The 14,555-nt window shown below is 49.7% G+C and overlaps 1 protein-coding gene across 1 annotated transcript in view; it reads right to left on the reverse strand.

Annotated features, from left to right (window-relative positions):
* Positions 1-1,732: 1,732 nt before the first annotated feature.
* The window catches only part of LOC137322321 (matrix metalloproteinase-21-like), a 49,098-nt gene continuing 36,275 nt past the window's right edge, over positions 1,733-14,555 (reverse strand). The window contains exons 5-8 of the mRNA XM_067985343.1: positions 13,563-13,707; positions 6,940-7,197; positions 2,903-3,075; positions 1,733-2,362 (exon numbers count right to left, since the gene is read on the reverse strand). Of these exons, the coding sequence (XP_067841444.1) occupies positions 2,057-2,362; positions 2,903-3,075; positions 6,940-7,197; positions 13,563-13,707 (882 nt within the window). The 3' untranslated portion in view covers positions 1,733-2,056. The remainder of the gene's footprint in view (positions 2,363-2,902; positions 3,076-6,939; positions 7,198-13,562; positions 13,708-14,555) is intronic.

Genomic DNA, 14,555 nt, shown 5'->3' on the forward strand with positions numbered 1-14,555 from the left:
AGGTGTGAGGGACAGTAACATTAAACTCACTGATTGCCCTTTGAGGGAGGTATGAGGGACAGTAATATTAAACTCACTGACTGCCCTTTGAGGGAGGTGTGAGGGACAGTAATATTAAACTCACTGACTGCCCTTTGAGGGAGGTGTGACGGACAGTAATATTAAACTCACTGACTGCCCTTTGAGGGAGGTGTGACGGACAGTAATATTAAACTCACTGACTGCCCTTTGAGGGAGGTGTGACGGACAGTAATATTAAACTCACTGATTGCCCTTCGAGGGAGGTGTGAGGGACAGTAATATTAAACTCACTGATTGCCCTTTGAAGGAGGTATGAGGGACAGTAATATTAAACTCACTGACTGCCCTTTGAGGGAGGTGTGAGGGACAGTAATATTAAACTCACTGACTGCCCTTTGAGGGAGGTGTGACGGACAGTAATATTAAACTCACTGACTGCCCTTTGAGGGAGGTGTGACGGACAGTAATATTAAACTCACTGACTGCCCTTTGAGGGAGGTGTGAGGGACAGTAATATTAAACTCACTGACTGCCCTTTGAGGGAGGTGTGACGGACAGTAATATTAAACTCACTGACTGCCCTTTGAGGGAGGTGTGACGGACAGTAATATTAAACTCACTGACTGCCCTTTGAGGGAGGTGTGACGGACAGTAATATTAAACTCACTGACTGCCCTTTGAGGGAGGTGTGACGGACAGTAATATTAAACTCACTGACTGCCCTTTGAGGGAGGTGTGAGGGACAGTAATATTAAACTCACTGACTGCCCTTTGAGGGAGGTGTGAGGGACAGTAATATTAAACTCACTGATTGCCCTTTGAGGGAGGTGTGAGGGACAGTAATATTAAACTCACTGACTGCCCTTTGAGGGAGGTGTGACGGACAGTAATATTAAACTCACTGATTGCCCTTTGAGTGAGGTGTGAGGGACAGTAATATTAAACTCACTGATTGCCCTTTGAGGGAGGTGTGAGGGACAGTAATATTAAACTCACTGACTGCCCTTTGAGGGAGGTGTGAGGGACAGTAATATTAAACTCACTGATTGCCCTTTGAGGGAGGTATGAGGGACAGTAATATTAAACTCACTGACTGCCCTTTGAGTGAGGTGTGAGGGACTGTAATATTAAACTCACTGACTGCCCTTTGAGGGAGGTGTGAGGGACAGTAATATTAAACTCACTGATTGCCCTTTGAGGGAGGTATGAGGGACAGTAATATTAAACTCACTGATTGCCCTTTGAGGGAGGTGTGAGGGACAGTAATATTAAACTCACTGATTGCCCTTTGAGGGAGGTGTGAGGGACAGTAATATTAAACTCACTGATTGCCCTTTGAGGGAGGTGTGAGGGACAGTAATATTAAACTCACTGATTGCCCTTTGAGGCAGGTATGAGGGACAGTAATATTAAACTCACTGATTGCCCTTTGAGGGAGGTGTGAGGGACAGTAATATTAAACTCACTGACTGCCCTTTGAGGGAGGTATGAGGGACAGTAATATTAAACTCACTGATTGCCCTTTGAGGGAGGTATGAGGGACAGTAATATTAAACTCACTGATTGCCCTTTGAGGGAGGTGTGAGGGACAGTAATATTAAACTCACTGATTGCCCTTTGAGGGAGGTGTGAGGGACAGTAATATTAAACTCACTGATTGCCCTTTGAGGGAGGTGTGAGGGACAGTAATATTAAACTCACTGATTGCCCTTTGAGGGAGGTGTGAGGGACAGTAATATTAAACTCACTGACTGCCCTTTGAGGGAGGTGTGATGGGCAGTAATATTAAACTCACTGATTGCCCTTTGCCCGGTGTCGCCCATATTAAGAGGCACAAAAGACACAAGCGCAAAAAAACAGTCGGCTGCTTTGACCTTGGTAGCGGAGGGGTGAAAGATCAGAGGTCACCGTGATGCAATCAATTTGCCGTTGAGCCTGTACGTCGATCTGCTTTGTCAGTGGAGGAGCGGAGCGGAGTTATTAAACTTCGGGCCGCCCTCTCGAGGTGCCTATCCCTGCCCCGCCTCCTTTCCACCTACTGGCGGCCTGGTGTTCTGGAACCGTCCACCTCGCAGATGTCGAACCAATGTTCGGCGATGCGACCCTGGGGCAGGAGGCCGTTGAGCGGGAGTGAGGCATTTCCCTCGCGGTCCCTCTCGTTGACGACCCTCCAACAGGCTCTGTCTTTGAACATGAAGACGGCGGCGTGAGTGTAGGAGTAGTAAACCGCGTCCAGGTTGCCCAGCGGGTGGTTGCCCCCGACAACCGGTGGGAACACGTCCACGATCCTCTTGGGGTATCCGGACACCGTGCTGTTCTGGTCGATGCTGAATGCGGTGACCTGTGGTTTAGAACAGAACCAACACCGGCTCAACACTGTGGTAACATTAACCCCAAATTAAGTGTAGGGCTGGTCAATGGAACATTCCTCCAAAACCCCCCCCCCCCCCCAACATAGGGGTCAATGGAACAGTCCTCCGCCCCCTTCCCCCAACATAGGGGTAAATGGAATAATCCTTCCCCCCTCCAATATAGGGGTCAATGGAACAGTCCTCCCCCCCCCTCCAACAGAGGGGTCAGTGGAACAGTCCTCCCTCCCCCTCCAACACAGGTGTCAATGGAATGGTCCTTCCACCCCAATCCCCCCATCCAAGAAGACACCAGCCCTTCCTCCCCTAACCTAAGGGTCAACAGTCCTTCCAACTCCTTCCCCCCCCCCCCCCCCAGCCAAAGGGTGAACCCCACCAGTGTTGGTGTTCGAGATCCTGTTGAAGGAATGGGACAATTGACTAACAAGACAAGGAATGGAAGGCCCAGCACTGGTGACATGGCGTTGAAGAGGATGAGTATCGGGTGTGTATCGGAGATGAGAGATACTCACGTTGTAACCTTTAAAGAAGTACAAGCAGTGATCCCTTTTTTCGAAGTAGATGGTATCGATGGGACCGTCGATCCCTGGAAACCCTTGGGAGATGGAGCGGGGATAACGATTGCCCTGTGGGTCCTCAGTGTAGACCCTGTCGTTGTCATTATCGTAGTGCCAGTACATCGTCCCTACGACCAGAAAGAGCGAGTACCGTGAGGTCCTTACAGAGATGTTTGTTTGGTGAAGGCAGTGTGGTACTGAGCTATGCCGAGCCTATCCCTGCTCTCTTCACGATGTTAGGATTCGTCTCAGTGTCCCTGCAGAAGCTCATGGGATTAAAGGGATCAGCGTGGATGCCAAATTGGAGAAAGAGCAGGGGGAGTGGGACTAATCGGATAGCTCTTTCAATGAGCCGGCACAGGCATGACGGGCCGAATGGCCTCCTTCTGCGCTGTGTGATTCTATGATTGTGCGAGGGAGGGAGGAATGAGCTCGAGACTCTAGACCTGGTGGTTGTCTAGTGATTCCTGGGATGTTCGATGGAAATCGGGGCTGCTGCTGACCACATTGTCCATCGCTCCTGGTATCGAACGTTCGGTGAGGACAGGACTGGGCTCAGCTCTGACAGCCCCTCTGGCCCAGGAGCTTTCCATCACTCACTCTATGAAGAGTGACTTCTCAGGGGAGGTGCCTGGGGACCACTGGTTCTTGTGGAGCTAATAGATAGGCAACAGTGAGTGTCTCCAATTATGTTGGGGAAGAGACAGCAAGATAAAAACAGAAAGGTTTGCAGAGCTGAAGAGTAGAGGAAGAAGACAGTGAGGAGAGAAGGTGGAGCTATGCACAATTCAGTGGGAGTGAAGGGGAAGGGGATTGGTTCATTGGATTCTATACAGTCGGAGTGAACGGGAAGAGGATTGGTCCATTGGATTCTATACAGTCGGAGTGAACGGGAAGGGGATTGGTTCATTGGATTCTATACAGTCGGAGTGAACGGGAAGAGGATTGGTCCATTGGATTCTATACAGTCGGAGTGAACGGGAAGGGGATTGGTTCATTGGATTCTATACAGTCGGAGTGAAGGGGAAGAGGATTGGTCCATTGGATTCTATACAGTCGGAGTGAAGGGGAAGGGGATTGGTCCATTGGATTCTATACAGTCGGAGTGAACGGGAAGGGGATTGGTTCATTGGATTCTATACAGTCGGAGTGAAGGGGAAGGGGATTGGTCCATTGGATTCTATACAGTCGGAGTGAAGGGGAAGGGGATTGGTCCATTGGATTCTATACAGTCGGAGTGAAGGGGAAGCGGATTGGTCCATTGGATTCTATACAGTCGGAGTGAACGGGAAGGGGATTGGTTCATTGGATTCTATACAGTCGGAGTGAAGGGGAAGGGGATTGGTCCATTGGATTCTATACAGTCGGAGTGAACGGGAAGAGGATTGGTCCATTGGATTCTATACAGTCGGAGTGAACGGGAAGGGGATTGGTCCATTGGATTCTATACAGTCGGAGTGAAGGGGAAGGGGATTGGTCCATTGGATTCTATACAGTCGGAGTGAAGGGGAAGGGGATTGGTCCATTGGATTCTATACAGTCGGAGTGAAGGGGAAGGGGATTGGTCCATTGGATTCTATACAGTCGGAGTGAAGGGGAAGGGGATTGGTCCATTGGATTCTATACAGTCGGAGTGAAGGGGAAGGGGATTGGTCCATTGGATTCTATACAGTCGGAGTGAAGGGGAAGGGGGATTGGTCCATTGGATTCTATACAGTCGGAGTGAAGGGGAACGGGGATCGGTCCATTGGATTCTATACAGCCGGAGTGAAGGGGAAGGGGATTGGTCCATTGGATTCTATACAGCCGGAGTGAACGGGAAGGGGATTGGTCCATTGGATTCTATACAGTCGGAGTGAAGGGGAAGAGGATTGGTCCATTGGATTCTATACAGTCGGAGTGAAGGGGAAGGGGATTGGTCCATTGGATTCTATACAGTCGGAGTGAACGGGAAGGGGGATTGGTCCATTGGATTCTATACAGTCGGAGTGAAGGGGAAGGGGATTGGTCCATTGGATTCTATACAGTCGGAGTGAAGGGGAAGGGGATTGGTCCATTGGATTCTATACAGTCGGAGTGAACGGGAAGGGGGATTGGTCCATTGGATTCTATACAGTCGGAGTGAAGGGGAAGGGGATTGGTCCATTGGATTCTATACAGCCGGAGTGAAGGGGAAGGGGATTGGTCCATTGGATTCTATACAGCCGGAGTGAAGGGGAAGGGGGATTGGTCCATTGGATTCTATACAGTCGGAGTGAAGGGGAAGGGGATTGGTCCATTGGATTCTATACAGTCGGAGTGAAGGGGAAGGGGATTGGTCCATTGGATTCTATACAGCCGGAGTGAAGGGGAAGAGGATTGGTCCATTGGATTCTATACAGTCGGAGTGAAGGGGAAGGGGATTGGTCCATTGGATTCTATACAGTCGGAGTGAACGGGAAGGGGGATTGGTCCATTGGATTCTATACAGCCGGAGTGAAGGGGAAGAGGATTGGTCCATTGGATTCTATACAGTCGGAGTGAAGGGGAAGGGGATTGGTCCATTGGATTCTATACAGCCGGAGTGAAGGGGAAGGGGGATTGGTCCATTGGATTCTATACAGTCGGAGTGAAGGGGAAGGGGATTGCTCCATTGGATTCTATACAGTCGGAGTGAAGGGGAAGGGGATTGGTCCATTGGATTCTATACAGTCGGAGTGAAGGGGAAGGGGATTGGTCCATTGGATTCGAAACAGTCGGAGTGAACGGGAAGGGGGATTGGTCCATTGGATTCTATACAGTCGGAGTGAAGGGGAAGCGGATTGGTCCATTGGATTCGAAACAGTCGGAGTGAACGGGAAGGGGGATTGGTCCATTGGATTCTATACAGTCGGAGTGAAGGGGAAGGGGATTGGTCCATTGGATTCTATACAGTCGGAGTGAAGAGGAAGGGGATTGGTCCATTAGATTCTATACAGTCGGAGTGAAGGGGAAGGGGGATTGGTCCATTGGATTCTATACAGTCGGAGTGAAGGGGAAGGGGATTGGTCCATTGGATTCTATACAGTCGGAGTGAAGGGGAAGGGGATTGGTCCATTGAATCCTATACAGTCGGAGTGAAGGGGAAGGGGATTGGTCCATTGGATTCTATACAGTCGGAGTGAAGGGGAAGGGGAAGGGGATTGGTCCATTGGATTCTATACAGTCGGAGTGAAGGGGAAGGGGATTGGTCCATTGGATTCTATACAGTCGGAGTGAACGGGAAGGGGATTGGTCCATTGGATTCTATACAGTTGGAGTGAACGGGAAGAGGATTGGTCCATTGGATTCTATACAGTCGGAGTGAAGGGGAAGGGGATTGGTCCATTGGATTCTATACAGTCGGAGTGAACGGGAAGGGGATTGGTCCATTGGATTCTATACAGTCGGAGTGAACGGGAAGGGGATTGGTCCATTGGATTCTATACAGTCGGAGTGAAGGGGAAGGGGGATTGGTCCATTGGATTCTATACAGTCGGAGTGAAGGGGAAGGGGGATTGGTCCATTGGATTCTATACAGTCGGAGTGAAGGGGAAGGGGATTGGTCCATTGGATTCTATACAGTCGGAGTGAAGGGGAAGGGGATTGGTCCATTGAATCCTATACAGTCGGAGTGAAGGGGAAGGGGATTGGTCCATTGGATTCTATACAGTCGGAGTGAAGGGGAAGGGGATTGGTCCATTGGATTCTATACAGTCGGAGTGAAGGGGAAGGGGATTGGTCCATTGGGATTCTATACAATGGGAGTGAAATTGAGGGGTTGGGTTCAGTGGGATTCTATATGGGGCAGGGCTCACCATTTACTTTAGGGTACGGTAGTGCAGTAATTATGTTATTGGACTAGCAACCCAGAGGCCTGGCCTGGAAAGCCACTCAGTTCACTGCCCCTTCTCAGGGCAACTAGGGATGGGCAATAAATGCTGGCCTTGCCAGCGATGCCCACATCCCGAGAACGAATAAGAACAAGGCCTCACCTTTAAAGAACAGTGTTGTATCCTTATTCCATGTCCAGATGTGAACGAACCCATCCATGTCGGAGGGCGGGAGACCACGCCACCCTACGACCAATGGAATGGGATCTCCGTAGCGGGTCCTGTTGAAACGGTTCTCGTACATCCAGTACCAATTGCGTCGCAAAAAGTAGGTGTTGAAGCGGTAAGTCACCTCACCAAACTCATTCTCCTCTCTCCGGACCCAGTCAAACACTGTGTTGAAGCTTCCTTCACAAACCCCTTGAAGGATGAACAGGAGACACAAGTGGACATTTCAGCTCAGTGCTGTGCATGGAACCCCCATGGAGATTCACTCTTTACTTTTTAACCGCTTTGATTTCTCTTGGGTTCTGCCCAACCTGGCTGGCAAAGGAGACGAGTAACTTACTCCCAGGCCCCTCATAACGGAGCTCTTCCCTTGACCTGCAGGACTAGCGCAAGAAGCTCGACACCATCCAGGTCAAAGCAGCCCGTTTGATTGGCACCCCATCCACCACCCTAAACATTCACTCCCTTCACCACCGGCGCACCGAGGCTGCAGTGTGTACCATCCACAGGATGCACTGCAGCAACTCGCCAAGGCTTCTTCGACAGCACCTCCCAAACCCGCGACCTCTACCACCTAGAAGGACAAGAGCAGCAGGCACATGGGAACAACACCACCTGCACATTCCCCTCCAAGTCACACACCATCCCGACTTGGAAATATATCGGCCGTTCCTTCATTGTCGCCGGGTCAAAATCCTGGAACTCCCTTCCTAACAGCACTGTGGGAGAACCTTCACCACACGGACTGCAGCGGTTCAAGAAGGCGGCTCACCACCACCTTCTCAAGGGTAATTAGGGATGGGCAATAAATGCCGGCCTCGCCAGCGACGCCCACATTACAAAAAAGAGGAGTTGCTCCGTGAAGTTAGACCCCTGTCTCTACAGGTGGATATTCTGGCATGGGTGGAGGATTGGTTATCTAACAGAAAGCAGAGAGTTGGGATAAATGTTGGCTTTTATTGCTAGGGGGATAGAATATAAAAACGGAGGTATTGCTGCAGTTATATAATTGTAAACAATTTTACAACACCAAGTTATAGTCCAGCAATTTTATTTTAAATTCACAAATTTTCACATCGTTCACCTGACGAAGGAGGTAGCCTCCGAAAGCTTGTGAATTTAAAATAAAATTGCTGGACTATAACTTGGTGTTGTAAAATTGTTTACAATTGTCAACCCCAGTCCATCACCGGCATCTCCACATCATGAGCAGTTATATAAGGTATTGGTGAGACCGCACCTGGAATACTGCATACAGTTTTGGTGTCCATACTTAAGAAAAGACATACTTGCTCTCGAGGCAGTACAAAGAAGGTTCACTCGGTTAATCCCGGGGATGAGGGGGCGGACATATGAGGAGAGGTTGAGTAGATTGGGACTCTACTCATTGGAGTTCAGAAGAATGAGAGGCGATCTTATTGAAACATATAAGATTGTGAAGGGGCTTGATCGGGTGGATGCGGTAAGGATGTTCCCAAGGATGGGTGAAACGAGAACTAGGGGGCATAATCTTAGAATAAGGGGCTGCTCTTTCAAAACTGAGATGAGGAGAAACTTCTTCACTCAGAGGGTAGTAGGTCTGTGGAATTTGCTGCCCCAGGAAGCTGTGGAAGCTACATCATTGAATAAATTTAAAACAGAAATAGACAGTTTCCTAGAAGTAAAGGGAATTAGGGGTTACGGGGAGCGGGCAGGAAATTGGACATGAATTTAGATTTGAGGTTAGGATCAGATCAGCCATGATCTTATTGAATGGTGGAGCAGGCTGGAGGGGCCGATTGGCCTACTCCTGCTCCTATTTCTTATGTTCTTATGTATCTGCTGGCAGCTGGTGTGAGATTGGAAAATCGGGGGGATTGAGGGATATGATCAGCACCTTACCACGCTAGAGCACCAGGCACCGCGCACCACTCACCGCAAACCATGCACGGCAAACCGTGCATCGCACCACACACCACTCACGGCAAACCGTGCACCGCACCACTCACGGCAAACCGTGCACCGCGCACCACTCACCACACACCGCACATCGCACCATGCACTACGCACCGGCCCCCACTACATCGAACGATTCAAATATAATCTCTGGTGCAAATTCAGTAGAGAATCCATAGCACAAATCGACTAAAACATCAGACAGGCTTTCAAATCTCGAACATTGGAATCCCAATCTAATGGTTCAGTTTGTATCATTGACTTTGGAAATGAAAGCAGAGTGTTTGGTCTGTCAAAGAAACCCCTCGATTAGATTCCAGCCTGTAACTCACTCCCGGGTATCTGTTATTCGATATATAAACCCCCCTGAACCCCTCGATTAGATTCCAGCCTGTAACTCACTCCCGGGTATCTGTTATTCTATATATAAACCCCCCGAACCCCTCGATTAGATTCCAGCCTGTAACTCACTCCCGGGTATCTGTTATTCTATATATAAACCCCCCGAACCCCTCGATTAGATTCCAGCCTGTAACTCACTCCCGGGTATCTGTTATTCTATATATAAACCCCCCCGAACCCCTCAATTAGATTCCAGTCTGTAACTCACTCCCGGGTATCTGTTATTCTATATATAACCCCCCTGAACCCCTCAATTAGATTCCAGCCTGTAACTCACTCCCGGGTATCTGTTATTCTATATATAAACCCCCCGAACCCCTCGGTTAGATTCCAGTCTGTAACTCACTCCCGGGTATCTGTTATTCTATATATAAACCCCCCGAACCCCTCGATTAGATTCCAGTCTGTAACTCACTCCCAGGTAACTGTTATTCCATATATAAACCCCCTGAACCCCTCGATTAGATTCCAGCCTGTAACTCACTCCCGGGTATCTGTTATTCTATATATAAACCCCCCGAACCCCTCGATTAGATTCCAGCCTGTAACTCACTCCCGGGTATCTGGTATTCTATATATAAACCCCCCGAACCCCTCGATTAGATTCCAGCCTGTAACTCACTCCCGGGTATCTGTTATTCTACATATAAACCCCCCGAACCCCTCGATTAGATTCCAGCCTGTAACTCACTCCCGGGTATCTGGTATTCTGTATATAAACCCCCCCGAACCCCTCGATTAGATTCCAGCCTGTAACTCACTCCTGGGTATCTGTTATTCTATATATAAACCCCCCGAACCCCTCGATTAGATTCCAGCCTGTAACTCACTCCCAGTTTTTATGTCAATTACACTTTCTTTTAATTAATAAGACCATAGATTTTCAGACACCAATAGATCGCATTAGGAAATCTGTTCAGGCTGATAGATTTGCCTTGGTTACCTAGTACAGGTTGTATTGGGACTTGCAGAGTTTGTTGATGATTCTAGAGAGGATGTGAAATCCCCTTTGTGATCTACTGGGTTATATAAAGCCTTTGAAAAGCCGACCCAATTTTCATCCAAGTAATATATTACCAGATAGTCAATTAATTATTAACTGGACCAGGTATCCAACTAAGCAGAAAACCAGCCAATTAATTAGCTCATCAACTAACCAGCAAATCAACGAACAAACCTAAAGCAAATCAGCCAGGCAACTGACAAACCAGGCAAGGCATGATAAAACCTACCGGCCAGAAAATCAGTCAGTCAGCCAATCAACAAGGTATTAAAATAGCAAAGCAATCATCAAGTTGCATTTACCAGGACGTCCCAGAGCATTTTACAGACAATGAAGTACTTTTTGACTGTTGTAATGTAGGAAACGCGGCAGACAAATTGTGCACAGCAAGATCCCACAAACAGCAATGTGATGATGAGGAAGTAACAAGCAACGTGGATAAAGGGGATCCTGTGGATGCTGTGTACTTGGATTTCCAGAAGGCTTTTGACAAGGTGCCACATCAAAGGCTGCTACACAGAGTAAGAGCTCATGGTGTAGGGGGTAACATATTAGCATGGATAAAGGATTGGTTAGCTAACAGGAAACAGAGAGTAGGCATAAATGGGTCATTTTCAGCTTGGCAAGATGTAACGAGTGGAGTGCCACAGGGATCAGTGCTTGGGCCTCAACTATTTACAATCTATATCAATGACTTGGATGAAGGGATCGAATGTATGGTTGCTAAATTTGCTGATGACACAAAGGTAGGTAGGAAAGTAAGTTGCGAAGAGGACATTAGGAGTCTGTAAAGGGATATAGATAGGTTAAGTGAGTGGGCAAAAATTTGGCAGATGGAGTATAATGTGAGATAATGTGAACTTGTCCACTTTGACAGGAGGAATAGAAAAGCAATATATTATTTAAATGGAGAGAGAGATTGCAGAACTCTGAGGTACAGAGGGATCTGGGTGTCCTAGTACATGAATCACAAAAAGTTAGTATGCAGGTACAGCAAGTGATTAGGAAGGCAAATGGAATGTTGTCATTTATTGCAAGGGGAATGGAATATAAAAGTGGAGATGTTTTGCTACAGTTGTACAGGGCATTGGTGAGACCACATCTAGAATACTGTGTGCAGTTTTAGTCTCCTTATTTAAGGACATAATTGCTTTGGAGGTGGTTCAGAGAAGGTTCACTCGACTGATTGCTGGGATGAGAGGATTATCTTATGAGGAAAGGTTGGACAAGTTGGGCCTGTATACACTGGAGTTTAGAAGAATGAAGGGGTAGATGCTGAGAGGATGTTTCCCCTTGTGGGAGAGACTAGAACTAGGGGCCACAGTTTAAAAATGAGGGGGTCTCCCATTTAAGACGGAGATGAGGAGAAATCTTTTCTCTCAGAGGGTCGTGAGTCTGTGGAACTCCCTTCCCCAGAGAGCGGTGGAGGCAGGGTCACTGAATATTTTTAAGGCTGAGTTAGATCGATTCCTGATTAACAAGGGAGTCAAAGGTTATAGTAGGTAGATGGGAAAGTAGGGTTGAGGTCACAATCAGATCAGCCATGATCTTATCAAATGGCAGAGCAGGCTCAAGGGGCCAAATGGCCTCCTCTTGCTCTTAATTTGTATGTATGACCAGATCATCTGTTTTAGTGATGTTGGTTGAGGGATAAATATTGCCCAGGACACCAGGGAGAACTCCCCTGCTCTTCTTCAAAATATTGCCACGGGATCTTTTACATTGGCCTGAGAGGACAGACGGGGCCTCGGTTTAATGTCTCATCTGAAAGACGGCACCTCTGACAGTGCACCATTCCCTCAGTGCTGCCCCTCTGTCAGTGCACCACTCCCTCAGTGCTGCCCCTCCGACGGTGTGGCGCTCCCTCAGTGCTGACCCTCCGACGGTGCGGCGCTCCCTCAGTGCTGACCCTCCGACGGTGCGGCGTTCCCTCAGTGCTGACCCTCCGACGGTGCGGCGCTCCCTCAGTGCTGACCCTCCGACAGTGCGGCGCTCCCTCGGTACTGACCCTCCGACAGTGCGGCGCTCCCTCGGTACTGACCCTCCGACAGTACGGCGCTCCCTCAGTACCGACCCTCCGACAGTGCGGCGCTCCCTCAGTACCGACCCTCCGACAGTGCGGCGCTCCCTCAGTACCGACCCTCCGACAGTGCGGCGCTCCCTCAGTACCGACCCTCCGACAGTGCGGCGCTCCCTCAGTACCGACCCTCCGACAGTGCGGCGCTCCCTCAGTACCGACCCTCCGACAGTGCGGCGCTCTCTCAGTACCGACCCTCCGACAGTGCGGCGCTCCCTCAGTACCGACCCTCCGACAGTGCGGCGCTCCCTCAGTACCGACCCTCCGACAGTGCGGCGCTCCCTCAGTATCGACCCTCCGACAGTGCGGTGCTCTCTCAGTACCGACCCTCCGACAGTGCGGCGCTCCCTCAGTACCGACCCTCCGACAGTGCAGTACCGACCCTCCGACAGTGCAGCACTCCCTCAGTACTGACCCTCCGACAGTGCAGCACTCCCTCAGTACTGACCCTCCGACAGTGCAGCACTCCCTCAGTACTGACCCTCCGACAGTGCAGCATTCCCTCAGTACTGACCCTCCGACAGTGCAGCACTCCCTCAGTACTGACCCTCCGACAGTGCAGCATTCCCTCAGTACTGACCCTCCGACAGTGCAGCGCTCCCTCAGTACTGACCCTCCGACAGTGCAGCATTCCCTCAGTACTGACCCTCCGACAGTGCAGCACTCCCTCAGTACTGACCCTCCGACAGTGCGGCGCTCCCTCAGTACTGACCCTCCGACAGTGCAGCGCTCCCTCAGTACTGACCCTCCGACAGTGCAGCATTCCCTCAGTACTGACCCTCCGACAGTGCAGCACTCCCTCAGTACTTCACTGGGAGTGTCAGCCTGGATTATGGGCTCAAGTCTCTGGAGTGGAGTTTGAACCCACGACCTTCCAACTCAGAGGTGAGAGTGCAACCCACTGAGACAAGGTTCGCACTAACCAGCAAATCAGTTAACTAGCCAACCAAACATCCAGACAATGACTTATCAAACCAAGGAAGTGTTTAACTAACCAACCAATCATTCAATCAACCAGCCAAACAATCAATAAGTCAATGATCTATTAAACCAATCAACCAATCAATCATTCATTCAATCAATGTGATGTTTGATGAACTCATTGATTGCTGACACCACTCAATGTCTCGTATAACGCACCGTATATCTGCTGAATGGCCTTCCTGTCGTGCCAGTCCAGCTCCAGGTCTTTTGAATCCTGTGGGATGTAATTTGGGTGCATTATGGAGCCGGGGCGTCTGATGTGAGGCAATCCTAGGACATGCCCGATTTCATGAACAGCCACCTTTTGAGGAAGAAGAAATCAAATCAGAATTCAACAGAGCAAAGGTGACAACTGAGAGATCAATAATATCGGGGAAGGCTCTCAATGTATTGAGCTCTGGAGGAAGGGTTTGTGAGCTCTGGAGAAGGGTTTGTGAGCTCTGGAGGAAGGGTTTGTGAGCTCTGGAGGAAGGGTTTGTGAGCTCCGGAGGAAGGGTTTGTGAGCTCCGGAGGAAGGGTTTGTGAGCTCCGGAGGAAGGGTTTGTGAGCTCCGGAGGAAGGGTTTGTGAGCTCCGGAGGAAGGGTTTGTGAGCTCCGGAGGAAGGGTTTGTGAGCTCCGGAGGAAGGGTTTGTGAGCTCCGGAGGAAGGGTTTGTGAGCTCCGGAGGAAGGGTTTGTGAGCTCCGGAGGAAGGGTTTGTGAGCTCCGGAGGAAGGGTTTGTGAGCTCTGGAGGAAGGGTTTGTGAGCTCCGGACGAAGGGTTTGTGAGCTCTGGAGAAGGGTTTGTGAGCTCCGGAGGAAGGGTTTGTGAGCTCTGGAGGAAGGGTTTTTGGGCTCTGGAGGAAGGGTTTTTGGGCTCTGGAGGAAGGGTTTGTGGGCTCTAGAGAAGGGTTTGTGAGCTCTGGAGGAAGGGTTTTTGGGCTCTGGAGGAAGGGTTTGTGGGCTCTAGAGAAGGGTTTGTGAGCTCTGGAGGAAGGGTTTGTGGGCTCTAGAGAAGGGTTTGTGAGCTCCGGAGGAAGGGTTTGTGAGCTCCGGAGGAAGGGTTTGTGGGCTCTAGAGGAAGGGTTTTTGAGCTCTGGAGGAAGGGTTTGTGGGCTCTAGAGGGAGGGTTTGTGGGCTCTGGAGAAGGGTTTGTCAGCTCTGGAGGAAG

Source organism: Heptranchias perlo, chromosome 1 (assembly GCF_035084215.1).
Source record: "Heptranchias perlo isolate sHepPer1 chromosome 1, sHepPer1.hap1, whole genome shotgun sequence".
In the NCBI taxonomy this organism is placed as follows: Eukaryota; Metazoa; Chordata; class Chondrichthyes; order Hexanchiformes; family Hexanchidae; genus Heptranchias; species Heptranchias perlo.